Source organism: Hemiscyllium ocellatum, chromosome 4 (genome assembly GCF_020745735.1).
Source record: "Hemiscyllium ocellatum isolate sHemOce1 chromosome 4, sHemOce1.pat.X.cur, whole genome shotgun sequence".
NCBI classification, from domain to species: Eukaryota; Metazoa; Chordata; class Chondrichthyes; order Orectolobiformes; family Hemiscylliidae; genus Hemiscyllium; species Hemiscyllium ocellatum.
Window position 1 is genome coordinate 1,002,726 of NC_083404.1, and position 24,665 is coordinate 1,027,390.

General features: G+C 42.0%; 1 protein-coding gene across 2 annotated transcripts in view; it reads right to left on the bottom strand.

The window, feature by feature from the left end:
* Positions 1-24,665, bottom strand: part of nsmaf (neutral sphingomyelinase (N-SMase) activation associated factor) — a 92,745-nt gene that overhangs the window by 12,728 nt on the left and 55,352 nt on the right. For both annotated transcript variants that reach the window (XM_060822633.1, XM_060822639.1), the window contains 8 exons: positions 24,267-24,309; positions 22,801-22,967; positions 19,959-20,070; positions 19,111-19,169; positions 18,343-18,410; positions 15,337-15,401; positions 9,116-9,239; positions 3,526-3,609 (listed from right to left, as the gene is read on the bottom strand). In XM_060822633.1, coding sequence (XP_060678616.1) covers positions 3,526-3,609; positions 9,116-9,239; positions 15,337-15,401; positions 18,343-18,410; positions 19,111-19,169; positions 19,959-20,070; positions 22,801-22,967; positions 24,267-24,309 — 722 coding nt within the window. The remainder of the gene's footprint in view (positions 1-3,525; positions 3,610-9,115; positions 9,240-15,336; positions 15,402-18,342; positions 18,411-19,110; positions 19,170-19,958; positions 20,071-22,800; positions 22,968-24,266; positions 24,310-24,665) is intronic.

Below are 24,665 nucleotides of genomic sequence, written 5' to 3' on the forward strand. Positions count from 1 at the left end.
GGCAACCGATGAATGGACACTGCACAACAATCACCAGACAGAGGTGTTCTCTCCCACTCGAGGAACACTTCAGTGGTCAGGGACATTTGGCCTTGGATCTTCAGGTGACCATCCGCCAAGGCGGATTTCGGGACAGGCAACAGCATAAAGTGGCCGAGCAGAGGCTGGTAGCCAAGTTCGGTACCCATGAGGATGGCCTCGACTGGGACCTTGGGTTCATGTCACAGTACAGGTCACCCCACTGCACCACACACAAACACACTCATGCAGATCCTCTCACATACATACACACTCTCCCCACCATGTGCATACCCATAAGTCTATGGGGTGAATGTGTATTTGCAGAATTATATTTACTTATACATTCTATATTGTTCAAAAAATACACAACCTGCAGGCAGTCAATCCGTATAATATTTTGTAAATTCCACTTTGGAAATAGAACCAGTCTGAGTCAAGATTGGGATACAGACAGACTCTCACCTTAAGGCATTGTCTGAGCTGAAATGTCACTTTTTTTTAAATATAAAACCTTAACTTATCTTTAGAATGTGACTTAAAAGAAGTTCTGGGATTTACACATTAATGAACCGAAACCTGTAACCCATCCTGAATGATGAAAGACTTAACAACAATCAAGGTTTGTCAAATATATCATTTTATTTGCATAACACTATAACCTTTTGCTGTAAATTCTCTCTCTGTTGTGGTTCTGCTCGCCGAGCTGGAAGTTTTTGCTGCAAACGTTTCGTTCCCTGGCTAGGGAACATCATCAGTGCTGTTGGAGCCTCGTGTGAAGCGCTGCTTTGATGAAACATCAAAGCAGCGCTTCACACGAGGCTCCAACAGCACTGATGATGTTCTCTAGCCAGGGAACGAAACGTTTGCAGCAAAAACTTCCAGCTCGACAAGCAGAACCACAACAACGGATACCCAAGCTACAAATCTTCAATCAGATTTTAAATTCTCTCTCTCATGGTCCTACTTCACAACCACCTGATGAAGGAGCGGCGCTCCAAAAGCTTGTGCTTCCAAATAAACCTGTTGGACTATAACCTGGTGAAGTGTGATTTTTAACATTGTACACCCCAGTCCAACACCAGCTCCTCCACATTAATCTTACTGTCATTCACAAACAGGTTGATCATAAACCATACATTTAAATCCAAATTATTAATGCCCACCAGAACTGTCAGGACCTTAGCACAGAGTCATGTGGAATCCCACCGTAAATAACTTCCAGTCACAGGGGCATCTTTGCCTTAGATCCCATGATCTCTTACTTTCTAGGTCTGCTGTAGGGCGCCTCATCAAAAGTCTTACTGAAGTCAATGTAGACCACTGTGTCGATCAAATACATTACTTTCATTAACAATCCTGGTTACCTCCTCAAAAAAGTCAATCAAGTTTGTCAAACATGACCTTTCCTTAACAAATCCATGACTTCCCCTCCCCCTCCCCCCCCCCCACCCCACCCCCCACCTTGATTAAACCAAGTCTCTTAATACTACATCATTTTAAGAATGAGAACAGTTTTGACTAGTTATAGACAATAGGTGCAGGATTAGGCCATTCTGCCCTTCGAGCCCGCACCACCATTCATTATGATCATCCTTAATCAGTATCCTGTTCCTGCCTTATCTCCATAACCCTTCATTCCACTATTTTTGAGAGCTCTATCCAACTCTTTCTTAAATGAATCCAGAGACTGGGCCTCCACTGCCCTCTGGGGCAGAGCATTCCACACAGCCACCACCCTCTGGGTGAAGAAGTTTCTCCTCATCTCTGTCCTAAATGGTCTACCTCGTATTTTTAAGCTGTGTCCTCGGTTCAGCACTCACCCATCAGCGGAAACATGTTTCCTGCCTCCAGAGTGTCCAATCCTTTAATAATCTTATATGTCTCAATCAGATCCCCTCTCAGTTTTCTAAACTCAAGGGTATACAAGCCCAGTCGCTCCAATCTTTCAACATAAGATAGTCCCTCCATTCCAGGAATTGACCTCGTGAACCTACGCTGCACTCCCTCAATAGGCAGAATGTCTTTGCTCAAATTTGGAGACCGGAAATCTGCCACCAGGGATATATTTCCCTCCCCTCCCCTATCAGCGTTCCTGAAAGACCACTCCCTCCGTGACTCCCTTGTCAGGTCCACACCCCCCCACCAACCCATCCTCCACTCCCGGCACCTTCCCTGCAACCGCAAGAAATACAAAACTTGCGCCCAGACCTCCCCCCTTACTTCCCTCCAAGGCCGCAAGGGATCCTTCCATATCCACCACAAATTCACCTGCACCTCCACACACATCATTTACTGCATCCGCTGTGGCCTCCTCTATATTGGGGAGACAGGCCGCCTACTTGTGGAACGTTTCAGAGAACACCTCTGGGACACCCGGACCAATCAACCCAAGTGCCCCGTGGCTGAACACTAACTCCCCCTCCCACTCCACCAAGAACATGCAGGTACTTGGACTTCTCCATCGCCAGACCATAGCAACACTACGCCTGGATGAAGAGCGCCTCACCTTCAGCCTAGGAACCCTCCAACCACAAGGGATGAATGCAGATTTCTCCAGCTTCCTCATTTCCCCTCCCCCCACCTCGTCTCAGTCCCAACCCTCTGACTCAGCACCACCTTCCTAACCTGCAATCTTCTTCCTGACCTCTCCGCCCCCAACCCCACTCCGGCCTATCACCCTCACCTTAACCTCCTTCCACCTATCACATTCCCAACGCCCCTCCCCCAAGTCCGTCCTCCCTCCCTTTTATCTTAGTCTGCTTGACACACCTTCCTCATTCCTGAAGGGCTTATGCCCGAAACATCGATTCTCCTGCTCCTTGGCCGCTGCCTGACCTGCTGTGCTTTTCCAGTCACACATCTTTCAGCATGCTATTAGCTTTAGTTAATCTGTCCAGGCTCCTAGTGATTTTATATAACTTCATCAAATCTCCCCTCAGTTTGCTTGTTGCCATGGAAAACGGTCCTATCTTTTCTGATCAAATTCATTGTTGCAATTTCTTATCTGGGTCCCCTTCTCATGAATCCTATCCTTCCTTAAGTGTGGCACTCAATACTGGATGGAATACTCGAACTGAGGCTGAACCAATGTCCTGTACAAGCCCAACATAACCTCTTTGGTCCTGTATTTTATGGGCCCTGTTATAAAGCCTACGATATGCTATGCTTTATTAAACAGTTATGCCATCTTTAATGACTTATGCAAACATACACCCAAGTCCCTTTGTTCCTGCATCCCCTTTAGAGTTGTATCTTTTAGTTCCTATCGTCTATGTTCTTCCTGTCAAAATGAATCATTTCAGTTGATAGTATGAAATGTATTTCTCTGCATTGAGCTTCTTCTGCCACTTGTCTGTCTATTCCATCTTATGGACCTTTTAAATTCAACACTGTTCTCCTCAGTTTAAAATAGTTTCAATTTTCAATGGACACCAACAAATTTTGACCACTAAGTGGTCAAATGAATGCAGTGATAATGAGAAACTCCACAATCTGTGCACTTACACCTGCATCATGTTCCAGTTCGGCCATTAGCTCACAGCTATTCTTCTTCGAGTTAGAGAGATCAGCAGAGGCACATTTCCAGACCTACAGCCGAGCAAAAGGCAAAAAAAAAATCAATTTCTGTCAGGAACTGAAACTTTATTATAAAATTAAAAATGTTTCTAAATAATTATATTATATAATTGAGTTCAAGAAAAAGAACTTTCAATACCGGGAAGTGATTAACTTTCTCTTCAACAAAGTAAATAATTTAAGCCTCAAGCTGCTGTGATCTGTATCACAAAAGGACATCCCCCTGGCTAATATTAACTACTTACCAGGCCTGAAAGTAGGAAACACCTATGACAAAACAATAGAGGTCCTTTTTCCTGATGGGGAAATATTGCATAAACACAATAAATAAATAGGAGTCAAGCAGTTTTCAATTAATCACATGGACACATGCTGAGAAATGCACATTAGACTCAGAGCAAGAGTTTGCACTGACCAGTACAGAAATGCTTTTGTTGGGATTGACTAGGTAAACTTGGAAACAAATGAAGACAATGCCACTGAGCTCATACAACAGAGGAGAAATGTCAGAGGAAAGAAAATGCACCACACAGCCTGTCTTAAGTGATTTGATCCTCCTGTGTACTCTAATACTTTATGTAATGCTTCCTAGTTTGGTATAAGCAAACTCCGACTATTCCTAGAGTGTATATGTACACACAGGATACTGGAACACTTTTAGAGAAATGAGATTTTAAGATTACTTGTTGTCTGCCAGTAAAATTCTCAACTGTTGTCAAAGTATTTGGTTCAGTAAACACAAGCTTCCCATGTGCCTGCCTGAAGGGCCATGGGACATGTGTAAAACAGTGACAGCACACAAACACGAGTATAAGCTGCTGTTATTATATCGTTGAGATTGCAGCAGACTTTGTATTTGTAGGAAGAGAATTTGTACAGAGGTCGATAGCAGGATCAACCAATTTATACAGGTCAGGCAGGGGTCTGTACTGGTCAGCAGGAGAAAACCCATCAGCCCAGAGGAGCAGATGTCGAGTGTAGGAGGAATAAGTCTTGCACATTGTTTAAAGTGACAGTTTATATTTTGAAGCAAGACGGCCTCTTTAAAAAAAAAAGCCTACTCCCTTTTCAGGGCTTTGGTCACAATACTGACCTCCCTTATCCTTAACAGGACTCACTCAAGTCCACCAAGGGGCTAGTGCATCTCTGAGCCATTTATTTATTAGCTTCCAAACTTATACTAATGCCCAAGTTGCCAGCTGCAGAGCTGCCACCTTTTTGAGGTAGAGACCTTGATTGGGCAGGCAGAAATTCCTAAACCAGATCAGAAAGAGAACCTGAGACCAAACACATCAACAAAGTCACAAATATTCTGGCAGATTCTTGCTGAATATGTAAGTCTGCCTGTTGTAGAAAAAATAAGTGTCATTCATGTTAATTATTGGCACAGATATGGGTATGTGTCATCATCAAAAAGTGGAGACAATTTAATCAATATACATTGAACCATGACAGACTCAGGTAAAAACAAACCAATGAGCACCATCTAGAATTTAGAACACAACAGTACAGCGCAGATGTTGCACCGACCCTGCAGAACCAATCTGAAGCCAATCTATCCTACACTCTTCCATTCTCATCCATATTCCCACCCAATCACCATTTAAATGCCCTTAAAGTTGGCGAGTCTACTACTGTCGCAGGCAGAGCATTCCACACACCCAACTACTCGGAGTAGTATGAGCTTGTTTATTAAATTAAAACTAGTAAACTTTACTTTGAAATGTCTTCCTGTTATTTTCTGCACTTTAGCAAAGTACAGAGACTGCAAGAGTAAATATTATTTGTGTAAGTACTCAATTCTTGCTACTACTTTATGTGGCATTAACAGCCTGTGGACAGTGGGGCACCTGTATCAACTGCATCACAAGTGATAATGACAATGAAATATACACACAAATGCACGAAATGTAAAACGATTTATAACTGACATTGCTCGTGTTGTGTGTGCAATGGAAAGTTTTTGGAGATCTGACTACTGCAAATTTGGTAGAGCAGGAAGATCAGGTGAGTGAACCAGACTTACACATCTGGTCCCATTTTCAGTTAAGGAACAGAGCTTCCATTCTTAGCAAGCACAAGGGATTCAATCCAGGAACGTAGGTCTATAATTCATGGTTTCCAGAGAATTCTCATCATAACCACCATCTTTCAAAATACACCCAATTTTACAGATGAGAAACATTTTAGTAAAAAATAAATGTCATTCAAATGGAAATTTCCAACAATTAAATTGTGCTCGCCCAACCCTGCTGACTGAATCAATATCAACCTAAAGTTATGGGATTACAATAGAAAAATGTGAATACCAGAATATACATAATTGTTGAAAAGAAATACATGAACCTTTGTGGTTTAATCTTTTGGACAGAAATTTTGTGGTTTATTTAGTTCCTAAGGCAGAAAATGGGTCAAATATAGATTATTGTGATTACTAACACTAGAACAGATATTAATTATCAAAGAGCAAACCAATCTTTAATAAAAATCAAAAGAACTGCAGATGCTGTACAAATTAGAAAAAAAAAACCTCAAACTGCTGGAGAAGCTCAGCAGGTCTGGAAGCATATGTGAAGAGAAATCAGAGTTAATGTTTCAGGTCCAGGAGCTGTTAACTATGTTTCTTTGTTTTCCTATTTTTGAAATGGGGAAAAGTGTTGTTTTTGCAGGTATAGAGAAAGCATACAGAAAAGGGGTACAGCAACAGAACTATTAACCCTGCAGGTATTTAGGGAAGAGTATCTCTACTTTTCAGTGTAGAATTGTGGTTAATTAAATACTAACTTTGGTGTGTAATTATTACAGCAAATAAGTTCTTTTTAAAAAGGACGTTTTCAGCAAAAAGCTGAGATAACGGAAATGCTTGGGCTAAAAAAAATGATACAAGTTAACGAAATGTCCGAGGATGGAATGTACCAGCAGTATTGATATAAAATGTTAAACCAGATCTTGATGTACTGTCGACAAAATAATGTGTGTGTCAGCACTTAGAGAGAAAAGTTGCCAACCTGGGGAAGGGGGCAATGGGCGTGCAGCATAGATGGGCAGAGGCAAAATACTAAGAGAGGTTGGGTAATGCAGGAGTCGGGAGAGGTGACCTCATGCAGCTCAAAAGTATAACTGTAGTAGTTTGAATAATCATCACTTCAATTGCTTTCTGCAATTGGGGTCCTTTCCTGCAAGATCGTAGAATAAATTGTCTTGTTTCCAGCTCTGGTGGTCTCGTCTAAATTTTATTGAATTCTGTTTCTAACAATATTTCAGGTCCAGGAGCTGCTAACTATGTTTCTTTGTTTTCCTATTTTTAGTAATGCTTAACTTTTTAAACTTTGATTTCCTTATTTTTTTGTTTTATACCTAAGATTCTGTACCGAGGTACCTTTGTACCTAAGATGGTGCAATGAGTGACAACCTGTAAACTCTTCCCTGTACTCATGACAATCAAGCTAATTCACTATCAAAGTTGAACATGACAGAAGATGGGAGACACAGACTTAGTGATTAAGGATGAAACCACTTCAATGTCTAACCCAGCTACAGGGTTAGGATTCTGCTCTCTGTCCCAGAGGTCAGACTGGCTACTCACTCACTGCATTGACCAATTAAAAGGATTTCTAGTTCAAAGGATGTTGGAAGATCCTGAGTCCCCTACCTAGATGTCTTGCTGAGGGATCGGAGGGACTGATGTGAGGTGACGTTCACCAAACACAGGAAGGGGCCAGCCGCTCAAACATGGACAGAAGGAATTGGGAACCTCTAGAATACAGCAAAGCATCTCACCATTTGGTGTTAGTCCCCACGCACTCCTTAAAATTCCTCTGTAAATTATCGCTCAGACCCCAGTACACTGATTTCTCTCTGCTCCCAAGGGCACCTCATCACATCCCCATTTGGACAGCCAAAACTGACAGTGCAATTTAGAAACACTCGTATGCAAAATTATTATATCAGTTTCAATGACGCAGACAAAGAACAAAGAAAATTTACAGCCCAGGAACAGACTCTTCGGCCCTCCAAACCTGAGCCAATCCAAATCCACTGTCTGAACCTGTCACCCAATTCCTAAGCATCTGTATCCCTCTGCTGCAAATGTGTTGCTGGTCAAAGCACAGCAGGCCAGGCAGCATCTCAGGAATATCCCCACCTACTCATGCATCTGTCCAGACGCACCTTAAATGAATCTATCGTGCCTGCCTCTACCACCTCTGCTGACAACGCTTTCCAGATACCCACCACACTATGTGCGCCGCGCATATCTCCCTTAAACTTTTCATGTCTCACCTTGAACATGTGACCTCTCATTATTGAATCCCTCACCCTGGGAAAAGGCTTATCTCTACCCACCCTGTCTATATCCTTCATGATTTTGTAAACCCCAATCAGGACCCCCTCAATCTCCTTTTTTCTAATGAAAATAAAGCTAATCTACTCAACCTCTCTTCATAGCTAGCACCTTCCATACCAGTTAACTTCTTCATAGACCTTCTCTGCACCCTCTCCAAAGCGTCCACATCCTTTTGGTAATGTGGCGACCAGAACTGTCCACAGTATTCTAAATGCGGCCAAACCAATGTCTTGGACAATGTTAACATGACCTGCCAACTCTTATACTCAATACCCCGTCCAATGAAGGCAAGCATACTATATGCCTTCTTGACCACTCTATCCACCCTGTGTAGCCACCTTCAGAGTACAATGGTCCTGAACTCGCAGATCTCTCTGCTCATCAACTTTTCCCAAGGCTTTTCCATTTACAGAGAGAGATTGGAGGATGTGAATAGAGACAGTGTATCCTATACAGTGTATGTCATTCTTTTAATTCAACTGAAGACTCTCCTTTCAGAAGGCAGGACCCTCGACGATGTCTGTTACATTTCACAAAGCTCTGCTCTCACCCTTACATCTTCCCTCCCAGAATTGGAGGTCCTTGCCCTCATCATTCACACTATCAGAGTCACATGTACTGGATCATCCCCTGGCATTTCAGCCACTTCCAGCAAGATGTGATTATCACACATCTATCTCTTTTCCATTCACCAGCAGCATTCCCTATAGATTATTCCTTTCACAAGATTGTGATCCATTTGCCAATCACCACCAACACACACTCCCCTTTTCATAACACCCATGCAAGTGCAGTAAAAGCAAAAGCTGCCTTTAGATCTTTTGCCATCTAATCATACAAGACCTAAAATAGTCCTTCCAGGTGAAAACAGTGACTTCCATGAATTTAACACTCTCTCATGGTTTACAAAATGAAAAATAAATATCTGGCAGGATACCAGAAATACTTTGGTCTTCAAGTAATGCCATTAAACCTTACAGTCTAAATTAATGCATCATCTGAAAACTGCACCTCTGAATGCTCAGCATCTCCCAGTAATGCACTGAAGTGCCATGATATTGATGTACAATGGTTCCATTATTCTGCTTCCTCTAATCACACTTCAGCTGAAAACTGCACTTAGTCTGGACTTCCCACCTACAATGCCTCAAAAGATCAACTAGCAGCACTGACCTTGACTGTAGAATCCCAGGAAGAAGTATATAAATGGTCATTATTCCAGCAGATCTTGCTCACAGCATCATCGTGAGCCATGAGTGTATCTTGTCTTCGTCCATAAGCTACTGAGTAAAAATATCTGTAACAATGAATCCAGAAATACATCAGACCATTGTTTATACTCACGTCTATCAAAAATGTTTACTTGAATCATACAGTCTGCATAGAGGGACATTGTTTAACCTCATGATTGTCAGTTCTTTGAAAGAACTGTCTAATTTGGTCCCTGACCCAAGTTTATTTTTTATCAGGTCTCTGTAAATTAGTTTTCTTCAGTTACATCGAAAAGTGTAGTGCTGGAAAAGCACAGCGGGTCAGGCAGCATCCCAGGAGTAGGAAAGTTGTCATTTCGGACATAAGCCCTTCATCAGGAATTTGGAAACGGGTGGGGGGGGTGGTAGAAGGGAGGTAGCTGGGAAGGTGATAGATAGATGCAGGTAGGGGATGATGGTGCTAGATTGGAGGGGAGGGTGGAGCGGATAGGTGGGTAGGAAGATGGACAGATAGGACAGTCAAAGAGGGCAGTGCCAAGTTGAAGGGTTGGATCTGGATTGAGGTGGGGAATGGGGAAATGGGGAAACTGATGAAGTCTATGTTGATGCCGTGTAGTTGGAAGGTCCCCAGGTGGAAGATGAGGCATTCTTCCTCCAGGCGTCGATTGACTTGGATTTGGCAGTGGAGGCCCAGGGCAGAGTGGGAGGGGGAGTTGAAATGGTCAGCCAAATGGCGGTGGGGTTGTTTGGTGTGTGTCCCAGAGACGTTCTTCGAAACGTTCCGTGAGTCTTCACTGTCTCTCTTTTTCAGTTACATTCCTAATGGTCTGTTGAAACTTCTCAAAATCTACACCACCCTGTAAGCTGGTACATGTTAGATCTTAACCATCACCTGTGTGAAAGCATTTCATTTCTGTCCTTTTGCCAATTCATTTAAATATATGATATATTCTTTTTGATCACTTGCCAGAAAATACAGTCTCTCCCCACGTTAGATCAAAACCCACCACAGTTTTAGATACTAGGAGAAAGTGAGGACTGCAGATGCTGGAGACCAGAGTTGAAAAGTGTGGTGCTGGAAAAGCGCAGGTCAGGCAGCATCCGAGCAGCAGGAGAATCGACGTTTCAGGAATAAACCCTTCTTCAGGGAAAACCTCTACTTGCAGGCTTTGACAGTCTAATCTCAGTTATTAAAATCCAAAAACATTGGTCTGAATACAGTCTAAATGAACGCATCATTTAAAAACTGCACCTTTGAATGTTCAGCATCTCCCAGTGAAGTGCCAACCGGTACATGATATCAACATATAGTTTACAACGATCAATTATTCCGTTTCCTTTAATCATACTTCAGCTAAAGATTGTACTTAGTAATACAATGCAAAATACACTCCAATCAGACAACTATCCATTTCTCATGAGTATCTGCCACCTATCATTTCGCTAATTATGCACACAAGTTACCAATATCCCTTTAATTCCATGCAAATTCCTTTGACTGAATAACCATTAAGATTTATGAAATTTCAAACTGTATTTCATAAATCTATCATCTACTGCGCTGCTTTCATCAACTCCTCTGCTACTTCACCAAAATATTCAATCAGGTTAGTAAGGCAAAATTTGTTTCCAACAAATCTGTGCTGACCGCCCTATGTTAACTACACTTCAAGTGATGATTTGGAGGTGCCAGTGTTGGACTGGGGCAGACAAGTTAAAAATCATACAATACCAGGTTATAGTTAAACAGGGGTTTTTTTTGGAAGTACTAGCTTTCGGAGCGTTGCTCCTTCATTAGGTGATTATATCCCACAACCACCTTATGAAGGAGATGCTCTCCGAAAGCTAGTGCTTCCAAAAAAACCTGTTGGACTATAACCTGGTGGTGTGAGATTTTTAACCCTCAGCAAGTGAGAATTTATATGTCCTAGGTAATGATCTGTCAGTGATTCAGTAACTTCTGTATTGAGTTTATCCCTCTTCCTTATTTTGAACAGGGTTGTAATATGATTTGCAATATGATTCTTTGATCTCAATTCCAGCTTCCTTCAGCAACATAGGAGAGACCCTTTCTGCAGCTGCTTCCTTTTATGGTAACCATTACATTTTACTCTTACATTCCTAGAGTCCTTCTTTTGAATATCCCCCCCACATTCTTTCTGCCCAGTCTTCAACTTTATTTCAACTGACATTTCCCACAACATTGTTTTTCATTTTTATCTTATCCTCTACTTCCCTTGGTCATCCAGGGAACCTGCTGAGTTTCCCCAGCAATGTTTGTGCTTGTTTCAGATTTGCAGGTTCTGCAGCATTTTGCTTTTTTTGGAATACTGAAGGGAACCAATCTCCTTGAAGACGGGTAAACAAACCGACCCAAATCACTCTGTTAAAGGAAGCCAGGGAGGGAACAGCAGATGCTCTGAAAATCACTTCCCAATCCTCACTAGATACAGATGTGGATTCAAAATTGGCAAATATTAATGTTATTTTTAAGAATCCCTACAGTGGGGAAACAGACCATTCGGCCCAACAGGTCCATACCAGGCCTCCAAAGAGCAACCCACCTAGACCCATTCCCCTACCCTATTACTCCACATTTACCCCTGACTTATCCATCTACCCTCTACATCCCTGGACACTCTGTAAGTAATCTAAGTAAATTGTCCAGTGTGGAAACAGGCCCTTCGGCCCAACAAGTCCACACCGACCCGCCGAAGCGCAAACCACTGAGACCCATTCCCCTACATTTACCCCTACTCCTAACACTACAGGCAATTTAGCATGGCCAATTCACCTAACCTGCACATTTTTGGACTGTGGGAGGAAACCAGAGCACCCGGAGGAAACCCACGCAGACACGGGGAGAACGTGCAAACTCCACACAGTCAGTCGCCTGAGGCGGGAATTGAACCCGGGTCTCTGGCGCTGTGAGGCAGCAGTGCTAACCACTAGTATAACTAATTCATCTAACCTGCACATCTTTGGATCATGGGAGGAAACAGTGCACCCGGAGGAAACCCACACAGACACAGGGAGAATGTGCAAATTCCACACAATCAGTCCCCGAACCTAGAAGCGAACCTGGCTCCCTGATTTTCTGAGGCAGTAGTGCTAACCACTGAGCCACCGTGTGACTCATAACATCAAACAATTATTCAAAAAGGGTCCAAGGGATGGGCCAAATAATTAAATGCCAAACAGTCTGACCTTGGTGGTGAACAAATTGCTAGAATCAATACAGAGAAATAGGAATCTGTTCATTGGAGAGGTACAGATTAATTAAGGGTCAAGATTAGAGCGGTGCTGGAAAAGCACAGCAGGTCAGGCAGCATCCGAGGAGCAGGAAAATCAACGTTTCAGGCTCATTCCTGAAGAAGGGCTCCTCAGATGCTGCCTGACGTGCTGTGCTTTTCCAGCACCACTCTAATCTTGGCTCTGATCTCCAGCATCTGCAGTCCTCACTTTTGCCTACAGATTAATTAAGGACAGTCAGCATAGTTTCATTAGGGAAGGCCATATCTTATTAACTAAATACATTTTTGAGAGATTAAAAGGAGGATTGATGGGGATAGTGCAATGGATCTGGTCTACATAGATCTTAGTACTGCATCTGAGAAAATCCCATATGGTAAGCTGGTTAGAAAAATGAAGTCCATGGAATGCAGGGTAATATGGTAAATTATATGTAAGCTGAAAATGTGTTGCTGGTTAAAGCACAGCAGGTTAGGCAGCATCTCAGGAGAGGGAGGAAGAGAGCTTCTTCAAGGAAGGCATCCTTGCAAGAGGATTCGCAGTAGGTTAAAATCTTCGAGTAAAAAATGAGGTCTGCAGATGCTGGAGATCACAGCTGAAAATGTGTTGCTGGTTAAAGCACAGCAGGTTAGGCAGCATCTCAGGTGCTCCTCGGATGCTCCTGAGATGCTGCCTAACCTGCTGTGCTTTAACCAGCAACACATTTTCAGCTGTGATCTCCAGCATCTGCAGACCTCATTTTTTACTCGTAAATTATATGTAAGACTACTTCAGTGACAGAAACATAGGATGATGGTTGATGCTGCGTCAAAGAACGGAAAACAGTTTCCAGTGATGTTTCACAGGATTCCCTTGTTATTTGTGATATATGTCAATAATATTGACTTACACATGGGAGGTAGGATTTGGAACTTTGCGGACAACACAAATTGGCTGCACAATTGCTTGTGAAGAGGATGGTTGTTTATTGCAGAATGAGATCAATGGTTTAGTTGAGTAGACAGGAAAGTGGCAGATGATCAGTCTGGAGAGATGATAAATTAGAGGTGTAGTAATGATGAAGAAACTTACCTCAGATTACAATGGAATCTAGATCAGACTGGGCAATGGGCTGAGGAGCAGCAGATGGAGTTTAATTTAGATAATTGTGAGGTGCTGTATTTTGGAAAGGCAAATCAGGGCAGGACTCATACATTTAATGGTAAAGTCTTGAACAAAGAGACCTTGGAGCGCAGGTTCACTGAAAGAAGAGTCGTAGATAGATAGGATAGCGATGGAGATGTTTGGTATGCACCGAGTACAGGAGTTGGGAGGTATTGTTGCGGCTGTACAGGACTTTGGTTAGGCTACTTTTGTAATAGTGCATGCAATTCTGGACTCCCTGCTATAGGAAGGATGCTGTGAAATTCGAAAGGGTTCAGAAAAAAAATTACAAGGACGTTGCTAGGGTTGGAGGGTTTGAGCTATAGGGAGAAGCTGAATAGACTGGGGCTGTTTTCACTGGAGCATCAGAGGCTGAGGGGCATGGATAGGATAAATAGACAAAGTCTTTTCCCTGGGATGAGGTGAGTCCAAAATTAGAGGGCATAGGTTTAAGGTGAGAAGGGAAAGAGTTAAGAGAGACCTAAGGGGCAATTTTTTTTTTCACACAGAGGGTGGTATGTGTATGGAATGAGCTGCCAGAGGAAATGGAGGAGGCTGGTATAATTACAACATTTAGAAGGCCTCTGGATGGATAGATGAATAGGAAGGATTTAGGTAGAAATGGGTCAAATGCTGGCAAACGGGACTAGATTTATTCAGGATATCTAGATAAGGACAAGTTGAACCGAGGAGTCTGTTTCCATGCTGTATACCTCTATGACTCTAAGTGCAAACTGGGGAGGGTAAACTTAAAGGAATACACAATAAATGGGAGGACATAACGAGAGGCAGAGGAAGTGAAACATTGAAATACATGCCCACAGGATCCTGAAGATCACCAAATGAGTAGATAAAGGCAGTTAAGGGTGACATATGGGATGTCTTCCATCATAATGTGAGGTATTGACTATAAATACTGGAGCGATTGAAGATACCAGTTAGGCAACTTTGGGAGTTTTATGTACAGTTTAAGTCACTAAATTACAACAAGGACATAATTGCACGAGAGCGAGTACAGAGGAGATTTACATGAATGCTGCTGCGCCTTCAACATTACAGCTAAGAAGAACAGTGAGATAATTCAGAGTTGTTTTCCTTAGGATAGAGGAGGCTGAGGGGTGACATAATTTAAATGTTTAAAATAACGTAGGATATCAAAATTCTTGGATAGAATGGGCAGGAAAGACCTGTTACCTCGCGTGGAGAATTCAATTACTATAGGACACAGAAAGAAGGTAATTAGTAGAAGGATTAGAGAGAACATGAGGAAAAGAAAACATTTTCTCCCAGAAGATGCTGAGTGTCAGAACTTTCTGTCTGGTGGCTGAGGCTGAAACCCTCAAATCATTGAAAAGGAAGATGAATCTGCTCCTGAAGCTTCAGGGCTATTCAAATGGACATTATTGAGGTTCCTCAGTTATCTCAGGCACAATGGCCTGGGTTGCAACATTTCTATGGCTATATCTAGGTGCTCTCCAACTGAAACTAACTCCATTTAGTCCACATTTCTCAAAAACAGGTCCACCAATATTTCCATCAGAGGCTTGGAAACAACTGACTGAAACAGTCCTTTTAGCAACATTTGTTAAACAGACCATTTAATACATTCAGAAACAGAAACTGATGGTGAAACTCAGCAGGGCTCGATCGGAACTCATGACACTGGATGTGAAACATTAACTCTACTTTCTTCCCACAGATGCTGCCTGATCTGCTGAGTTTCATCAGCAATTTCTATTTCTGTTTCTTCTCTCCAGCATTCAGGGTTATGTTTCATTTAATACATACACATTGTTGTCCCACGATGAACAAAGGACTGTCGTATCATCCAGTAACAAACAAGATGACAGTGCCTAATAAAAAAACGGAGATCAGTTTAACAGACCAGTCAGAGGCCAATGAATTGAAAATATCAGGGTAAATATTACATAGGTATCTCATGCTGTAACTTCGGCAGAAGCTGGGAGGAAAACCTGGAAGTAAAAATATAAATTAAGGTTCATGCCATTCCTCTGGGGTTTCCAATAACCTCCTGCCGAAGTTACAATGACAGATAGAGGGAGTCCTGCAAAAGTTAAGATTATTTATTTGATGGTTTTACATTTTGTACCAATTTAAAACACACCCTCAGTAACAATTAAGGAAGACAAGACAAGAGAAGAATTTTGATATTTATATATTTTGTACCTTAAATCACCAATATAAATTCAACAGTGAGGGCTTCACTCAGAATTAATACAGAAAAATCCAGCATTACAAAGTATAGAACTCTGAGAGTTCATGGAACGCCCTGCCAGTATAGCAGTGGTGAACTCTCCTTCTTTATGGTCATTTAAGCGGGCATTGGATAGGCATTTGGAAGTTATTGGGCTAGTGTAGGTTAGGTAGGATTCGGTCGGCGCAACATCGAGGGCCGAAGGGCCTGTACTGCGCTGTATCTTTCTATGTTCTATGTTATATAATTTAAAACTGCGAAAACAGAAATATGTCCATGCACTGTAAGTATATTCACTATCAGATTACTTGCAGTGTGGAAACAGGCCCTTCGGCCCAACAAGTCCACACCAACCCTCCGAAGGGCAACCCACCCAGACCCATTCCCCTACGTTTACCCCTACACCTAACACTATGGCCAATTTAGCACAGCCAATTCACCTAACCTGCACATCTTTGGACTGTGGGAAGAAACTGGAGCACCCAGAGGAAACCCACACAGACACGGGGAGAATGTGCAAACTCCACACAGACAGTTGCCTGAGGTGGGAATTGAACCCAGGTCTCTGACACTGTGAGGCAGCAGTGCTAACCACTGTGCTACCGTGCCACCCACACAAACAGCCTTCAGCTGTTTTGAGGATTTTCCTCATCTCTTGTCAAAGACTAGACTACAGTTTTTCACCATCTTTTATTACTTTATTTGAAAGGGGGTGCTTGCTGACTGGAAGCATATATAATGAACATTATGTTATGCCACCTTACAGGATGTTACTACCTAGCTGAAGTCTGCTGTTCCTGATGACCATACGCTCACCTTCAGCATATTACCATTAACAAAACTGAGATGAGAGGAAATCTCTTATCTCGGTAAGTTGAGAATCTTGCAACTCCTTGGTAGAGCTGTGGGGGAAGAGAAATTGTGAACCTTTAAGGCTGAGATAGATAGTTTCCTGATCAGTTGGGGAATGGGGGAAATGCAGGGAAGTGGCTGTGAGGAATCAGATCCCTGATTGGAGGAGCACACTCAAGGGGTTGAACAGCCTGCTCTTGTTCCTTTTTATTAAATGGTCTAATGGATTTATGCCTTCCCTTTCTCAGACACACAGCTTTGAGGATGTAACTCTGAAGATGGACAAGGGAGATCCAGCAGATGTAGTGTACCTGGACTTTCAGAAAGCCTTTGATAAAGTCCCACATAGGAGGTTAGTGAGCAAAATTAGGGCGCATGGTATTGGGGGCAAAATACTGACTTGGATTGAAAATTGGTTGGCTGACAGGAAACAGTAGTGATAAACGGCTCCCTTTTAGAATGGCAGGCGGTGACCAGTGGGGTACTGCAGGGATCAGTACTGGGACCACAGCCTTTTACAATATACATTAATGATATAGATGATGGTATTAAAAGTAATATTAGCAAATTTGCTGATGATACAAAGCTGGGTGGCAGGGTGAAATGTGATGAGGATGTTAGGAGATTACAGGGTGATCTGGACAGGTTAGGTGAGTGGGCAGATGCATGGAAGATGCAGTTTAATGTGGATAAATGTATGGTTATCCACTTTGGTGGCAAGAACAGGAAGGCAGATTACTACTTAAATGGAGTCAAGTTAGGTAAAGGGGCAGTACAAAGAGATCTAGGTGTTCTTATACATCAATCAATGAAAGCAAGCATGCAGGTACAGCAGGTAGTGAAGAAAGCTAATAGCATGCTGGCCTTCATAGCAAGAGGGATTGAGTATAGAATCAAACAGGTTCTTCTGCAGCTGTACACAGCCCTGGTGAGACCGCATCTGGAATGTTGTATGCAGTTCTGGTCTCCAAATTTGAAGACAGACATTCTGGCTTTTGAGGGAGTGCAGCGTAAGTTCATGAGGTCAATTCCTGGAATGGTGGGACTATCTTACGCTGAAAGATTGGAGTGACTGGGCTTGTATACCCTTGAGTTTAGAAGGCTGAGAGGGGATCTGATTGAGACATATAAGATTATTAAAGGATTGGACACTCTGGAGGCAGGAAGCATGTTTCCGCTGGTGGGTGAGTCCCGAACTAGAGGACACAGTTTAAAAATAAAGGATAGGCCATTTAGAACAGAGTTGAGGAGAAACTTCTTCACCCAGAGAGTGGTGGCTGTGTGGAATGCTGTGTCCCAAAAGGCTGTGGAGACCAAGTCTCTGGATACTTTCAAGAAAGAGTTGGATAGAGCTCTTAAGGATAGTGGAATCAAGGATTATGGGGATAAGGCAGGAACAGGATACTGGTTGAGGATGATCAGCCATAATCATAATGAATGGTGGTGCTGGCTCGAAGGGCAGAATGGCCTACTCCTGCACCTAGTGTCTATTTAGCTTAACTACGTCAATCTCAGCATTATTCCAAGACCAGCTGATCACTGTAAAGGTGTATGATTTTGCAGGTTAGAATGTCTCAGGGGTAGCCTGCACAGCCTCTGGAGTAGACTTTGACAAAAACACGTACTCTTTGTTTGCTTTGAAGTTATGTTACTTTACCCTCAGGAGCAATGAACTCCACCTGGGGATTCTTTGGCTATTATTCTTTTTCTACATCACCAGATCTCACCATATTTGAAAAGGACATACTCCGTTGTAACAATTTCTTTTCCTTGGAAAACATTTTTAGAGTTGAATCTGTTTTGTAAATTAAAAGAAAGTATGATACATTAATGTGTATAAAATTGAAAGCTACATTACAGAATACAAACAAAAACAGAGACATACCATAAAAACAAACTTATTAGTCAGCTAGACAAACTGTTAAATGATAACTTTTTAAAAAACTCTTACAGTTTTATCATAAATATTATTAGCCGCTTAATAGTGAGTTTGTTAAAACTCTTGTAGAGAGATTTTCTTTTAAGATTCCTCACAATGTGGAAACAGGCCCTTCAGCCCAACCAGTCCACACCAACCCGCCAAAGAGTAACCCACCAGGAGAGATTTCCCTCTGACTAATGCACCTAACACTATGGGCAATTTAGCAAGGCCAATTCACTTGACCTGCACATCTTTGGACTGTGGGAGGAAACCCACACAGACACGGGGAGAATGTGCAAACTCCACACAGACAGTCACCTGAGGCTGGAATTGAACCTGGGACCCTGGTGCTGTGAGGCAGCAGTGCTAACCTCAGAACCACCGTGCCACCCCTAGTGTTAAGAAAGTGGAGATGGGCAAGATTATTGCCATACACTAAACAAAGACTTATACAAATTGTCTTTTACTTTGTCAAATCTAAATTTATAGGCTAGCATGAAGCTGAAACAATAAAACATGGCTGATTTTTTTTTGATTTACAGGTGATCATGTCCACAGATATTGACTAAAGTACCTTGGGAACTTGTAAAGACCGAAGTTCCATTGCGAACTACAGCGATCCCAGTCACTGCCCTAATGGTTTAAAAAAAAGAAAATACAAACACAATCAGAGGCCACAATACCAACAAGAAAACCTTCCAGAGAAGTCAGTGAAGACTGACAGAGTAAGCTCATCCTTCACCATAAAGCAACAGTTAGTTGACTGGCAATGTTTATTAGAGCTGAAAAATGTGTTGCTGGAAAAGCGCAGCAGGTCAGGCAGCATCAAAGGAGCAGGAGAATCATCGTTTTGGAAGAAGGGCTTATGCCCGAAATGCGATTCTCCTGATCCTTTGATGGTGCCTGACCTCCTGCACTTTTCCAGCAACATATTTTTCAGCTCTGATCTCCAGCATCTGCAGTCCTCATTTTCTCCTGGCAATGTTTGTTGTAGAACTGAAATTACTGGCATTGATATTTAACAAATTGAAAATGGAAAATAAAATCGAATTTGATTTAAAACATTCTATCCATTTCTCTTCCTGCTGCAAAAGTTAAAAATGACCCACTGTTATTCTTCACCATCTTACATGAAAACAGGATTCAGGAGCTTATATAATCACAAGTGGGTCTGAAAAGGACCTTTTCACTTCTAACTTTATCAGAATCATGTACTTATCGTGTTCCCTGAGAGGTGGGAAGAGAGTGGATGGGTAGGTATTGCAGATGATATCAGTTAGGAGTGAACACTTATGAAAGGTTTTCACTTTTCTGTTCTTGTATCCATAAACAGTTGTACAGAAATATTTACTTAGTTCATAACCTCATAATTTATTCTGTTGTTAGTTACTGAAAAGCACAGAATGAATACATAGAACTTACTCTTTGTGAATCTTCTGCTGGTACACTATACTCAGTCTGCTAATATTGCTCCAAGCTAGTTTTAGACTTTCTTCTGTCAAATCTTCAAATGAGGAATCTTCACAGGAAGAAACTGCAAAACAGAAAATGATGTTCTGGAGCACAGGGAACTCCACAATGGTTGTTGTGACACCATATCATCTTCAAATAACCAGCACCAGTGTTGAGGTTTGCAGTACAGGCAGCAGCAATTCTCTATATCAACTTATAAAGAATAATCTAAATCTGATGCATGGCTTTTTTATTGCCTTTTTTCTAATAGATGCAGAAGATTATAATTAATAAATAGTCTGTATGCAAAGTACAAAGACAACAGATATAATTTGCCTTTTACAAGATTGCATTTATGTTGTAGAATGAATTAGACAAGAACACAAGATGGTAAGAACATAAATGCTAGGAGCAGGAGTTGGCCATCCGGCCCTTTGAGCCTTCTCTGCCACTCAATAAGATCATGGCTGACCTTTTCATGACCTCCGTTCCACTTACCCATGCTCTTCCATATCCCTTCATTCTTTCATTGTTCAAATCAAATCTACCTTAGCTTTAAAAATGGTTACTGAAGTAGCATCATCTACATCACTGGGCAAGGAATTCCATTGATTAACAACCCTATGGAATTGAAATCCTAATTATAAACAATCGTGGTCAGGAATCTGGGCTTAAAGTTTAAGACGACCATTTAAAGTATTGGGATTGATTTTTAAAGGAATAAAATGGTAACGAAGTTACATTAAATTTGCATAAAATTCTGGTTAGATCACACAAGTATTCGGCACATATCTGGTCCCTATATGGTTTTAAAAATAACATGGAATCAAAGATTGTAATTTTAATGACAGCAAAAACAACAGCATTGGCGATGTTATAACTGTGCAGCTGATAACTTTAGGATGACATTTGCACAGTTACAGATGGAAACCATAAAGATGCTGCTGATCATTCTGGCATTAAAAGGTGCACAAATGGTGTGCAAGGAGAGGTTATACCTATTATGAAACATTGCACAAACTGGGACTTGTTTCTCCAGAACAGAAAAGGCTGAGTGGATAACTGAACAGATTCCTTTATGGCAACATATGGTTTGAGAAAATATCAGGTGGTGGTTAAAACCAGCACCAACAACTTATGGGAGCACCAATAAATCTAACTGGAAACTCCGAAGAAATTTACTTACCTAAAAGCTGGAGAGAATGTGGATCTTACTACTATAGAGAGTAGCTAAAATAAATACCATTAATTGGGGGAGCAGGAGACAGAGTTAAACAAACATGTGCTGGGGAAAGGAATGGAAGTCACAGCACTAGCTGATTTACTCTATTGCTCTGCATTCAAGCAGGGTGACACAGTGGTGAGTATTACTGCCTCGCAGGACCATGGACCAACGTTCGACTCCAACCTTAAGTAACTTTGCGTGGAGTTTGCACATTCTCTCCATGCCTGTGTAAGCTTATGGCAGCTGCTCTGGTTTTCTCCCACAGAGAGATTGGTCACGGTAGATTCCCCATAATGTATAAGGAGGTGCAGGCTAGGTGGATTGGCTGTGTTAACTGTGGGGTTGTTGGGGGGGAGGGGGGAGGTGAAGCTGGATCTGGGAAGATGCTCTTTGTGGGGGGTTGGTGCAGACCATAGGAAGAAGCCATTCGACTTTCCAACTGTAGGCATTCAATGCAAAGAAGGACACAAGATACTAAAGTATATCGAGCATAAAAGTGTAATGACCTTAACTTAACATCTTCAGGCTTCTGGAACACTGACTAGATCATTACTAGTACACAATTTACGGGAAAGTATTCTGCCTGGAGGTCAGTGTTGAGTGGGCTCCCTTGGGGCTCTGCTCTTCGTAGTTTTTATAAATGACTTGTACAAGGAGGTTGAGGGGTGGGTTAATAAATTTGCCGATGACACAAAGGTTGGAGGTGCAGTCGATAGTATGAGGGCTATTGCAGGCTGCAGCGCGACATAGACAGGATGCAGAGCTGGGCTGAGAAATGGCAGATGGAGTTCAACTTGGATAAATGCGAAGTGATGCATTTTGGAAGGTCGAACTCGAATGCTGAATATAGGATTAAAGACAGGATTCTTGGCAGTGTGGAGGAACAGAGGGATCTGGGTGTGCAAGTACATAGATCCCTCAAAGTTGCCACCCAAGTGGATAGGGTTGTGAAGAAAGCATATGGTGTTTTGGCTTTCTAACAGGGGGATTGAGTTTAAGAGCCGCGAGGTTTTGCTGCAGCTCTACAAGTCCCTGGTGAGACCACACTTGGAATATTGTGTCCAGTTCTGGTTGCCCTATTATAGGAAAGATACAGAGGCTTTGGAGAGGGTGCAAAGAAGGTTTACCAGGATGCTTTGCCCTGTGAAGAAAGGTTGAATAAGCTCGGACTTTTCTCTCTGGACAGAAGGAGGAAGAGAGGAGACCTGATCGAGGTTTACAAGGTAATGAGAGGAACAGAGAGAGTCAATGGCCAGAGACTTTTCCCCAGGGCAGGATTGACAGGTATGAGGGGTCATAGTTTTAAGATATTAGGGGAAAGGTATAGAGGAGACAGAGGTAGGTTCTTTATACAGAGAGTTGTGAATGCATGGAATGTGTTGCCAGCCGAGGTGGTGTATGTAGAGTCATTGGGGACATTTAAGCGACTGCTGGACAGGCACATGGAGAGCAGTGAGTTGAGGGGTGTGTAGGTTAAATTATCATTTTTTACATTAGGATTAAACCTTGGCACAACATCTGGGTTCTATGCTGTACTTTTTTATGTTCTAATAATGATAACTGCAGTTCAAATTTCTGCAAATTTACCTGGAGGCAACTCGTTTATAGAAGTACTTCGGCTGCATCCTTTGGAAAGGGTTTGAAACTTTGGCATTATCCTTTGAGGATGTGGGCTGGTGAACAACTGCTTTGGGGTCTGTCCAAATTCAAGGATCTGGGTCAGCATCGCTATCTTCTGATTTGGATCCTCGATGCTGTGGACAAATTTGTACAATATTGAAGTGATCCTGATTTTGAATTACAACTGTCCAATGAAAGCTACAATTAAGCCAATACATTTTAGAACATAGAACATTACAGCGCAGTATAGGCCCTTTAGTCCTCAATGCTGCTCGGACCTTGGAACCAATCTGAAGTCCATCTAACCTACAGTATTCCATTCTTGTCCATGTGTCTCTCCAATGACCATTTAAATGTCCTTAAAGTTGGCGAGTCTACTACTGTTGCAGGCAGTACGTTCCTCGCTCCTACTTCTGAGTAAAGAAACTACTTCTGACAAATGTCCTATATCTATCACCCCTCAATTTAAATCTTTGTCCCCTTGCACTAGCCATTGCCATCCAAGAAAAACGGCTCTCACTGTCCACCCTATCTAAACCTCTGATCACATGCCTCAATTAAGTCACCTCTCAACCTTGTCCTTTCTAACGAAAACAGCCTCAAGTCACTCAGCCTTTCTTCGTAAGATGTTTCCTCCACACCAAGCAACATCCTGGTAAATCTCCTCTGAACCCTTTCCAAAGCTTCCACGTCCTTCCTATAATGCGGTGATCAGAATTGTACACAACACTCCCACATATGACTGCACCAGAGTTTGTACAGCTGCAGCATGGTCTCTCGGTTCCAAAACTCAATCCCTTGACCAATAAAAGCTAACACATCGTATGCCTGGGTGGCAACTTTCAGGGATCTACGTGCCTGGACATTGAGATCTCTCTGCTCATCTACTCTGCCAAGATTCTTACCATTCGCCCATTACTCCTCCCATATTTTTCTGCATTAAACTCCATTTGCCACGTCTCAGCCCAGCTCTGCAGCTTATCTATGTTCCTCTGTAATCTGCAACATGCTTCATCACTATCCACAACTGTGTCCCCACCTTAGTGTCATCTGCAAATTTGCTAACCCATCCTTCTATGCCTCATCCAGGTCATTTATAAAAGTGACAAACAGCTGTGGCCCCAAAACAGATCCTTGCGATACACCACTAGTAAATGAACTCCAGGATGAATATTTCCCATCAACCACCACCCTCTGTCTTCTTTCAGCTAGCCAATTTCTGATCCAACCCACTAAATCACCCTCAATCCCATGCCTTCATATTTTGTGCAAGAACCTACCGTGGGGAAATTTTATTTCCACAAAGGTTAAAAACAATTCAAACATAATACTGTACATTTTAAACTCTGCATGTTGTCCTGGTCCGTTATCACATTTACAATGTCATGTAAGTGCAGATTCAAAGCAGCAGCAAAATTGCAAACATACATTACCTGTCCCAATCAACTCCACCTTCATAAGTCAATGGATGAAACACTGTAACAAATTTGAAATCACAAAAGTAAGTTCTTGCTGGGTGTTCAGCACAATCTTGTTTTAATATTGGAATTCACAACATTGAAACAATCAAGAAAGAATTTTTAGTGTATAAAAATCACAGCATGGTTGGTTCTGATATAATACAATAGTTCAGCTCTCGTGCACTCCCATGTAGTAAGAAAATCGCGTAATAGTCACACCATTTAAACTAATGAGGCCGAAAATGTATTGTAGTCGATACATGTAAATTTCACTTTCTACAACTAACAGTCTAAAATTTTCAATCACATTAAAGTCTATTCATGTTGAAGAGAAACACATTATAGCAGAACCGACTATCTATTTTAGGCTCA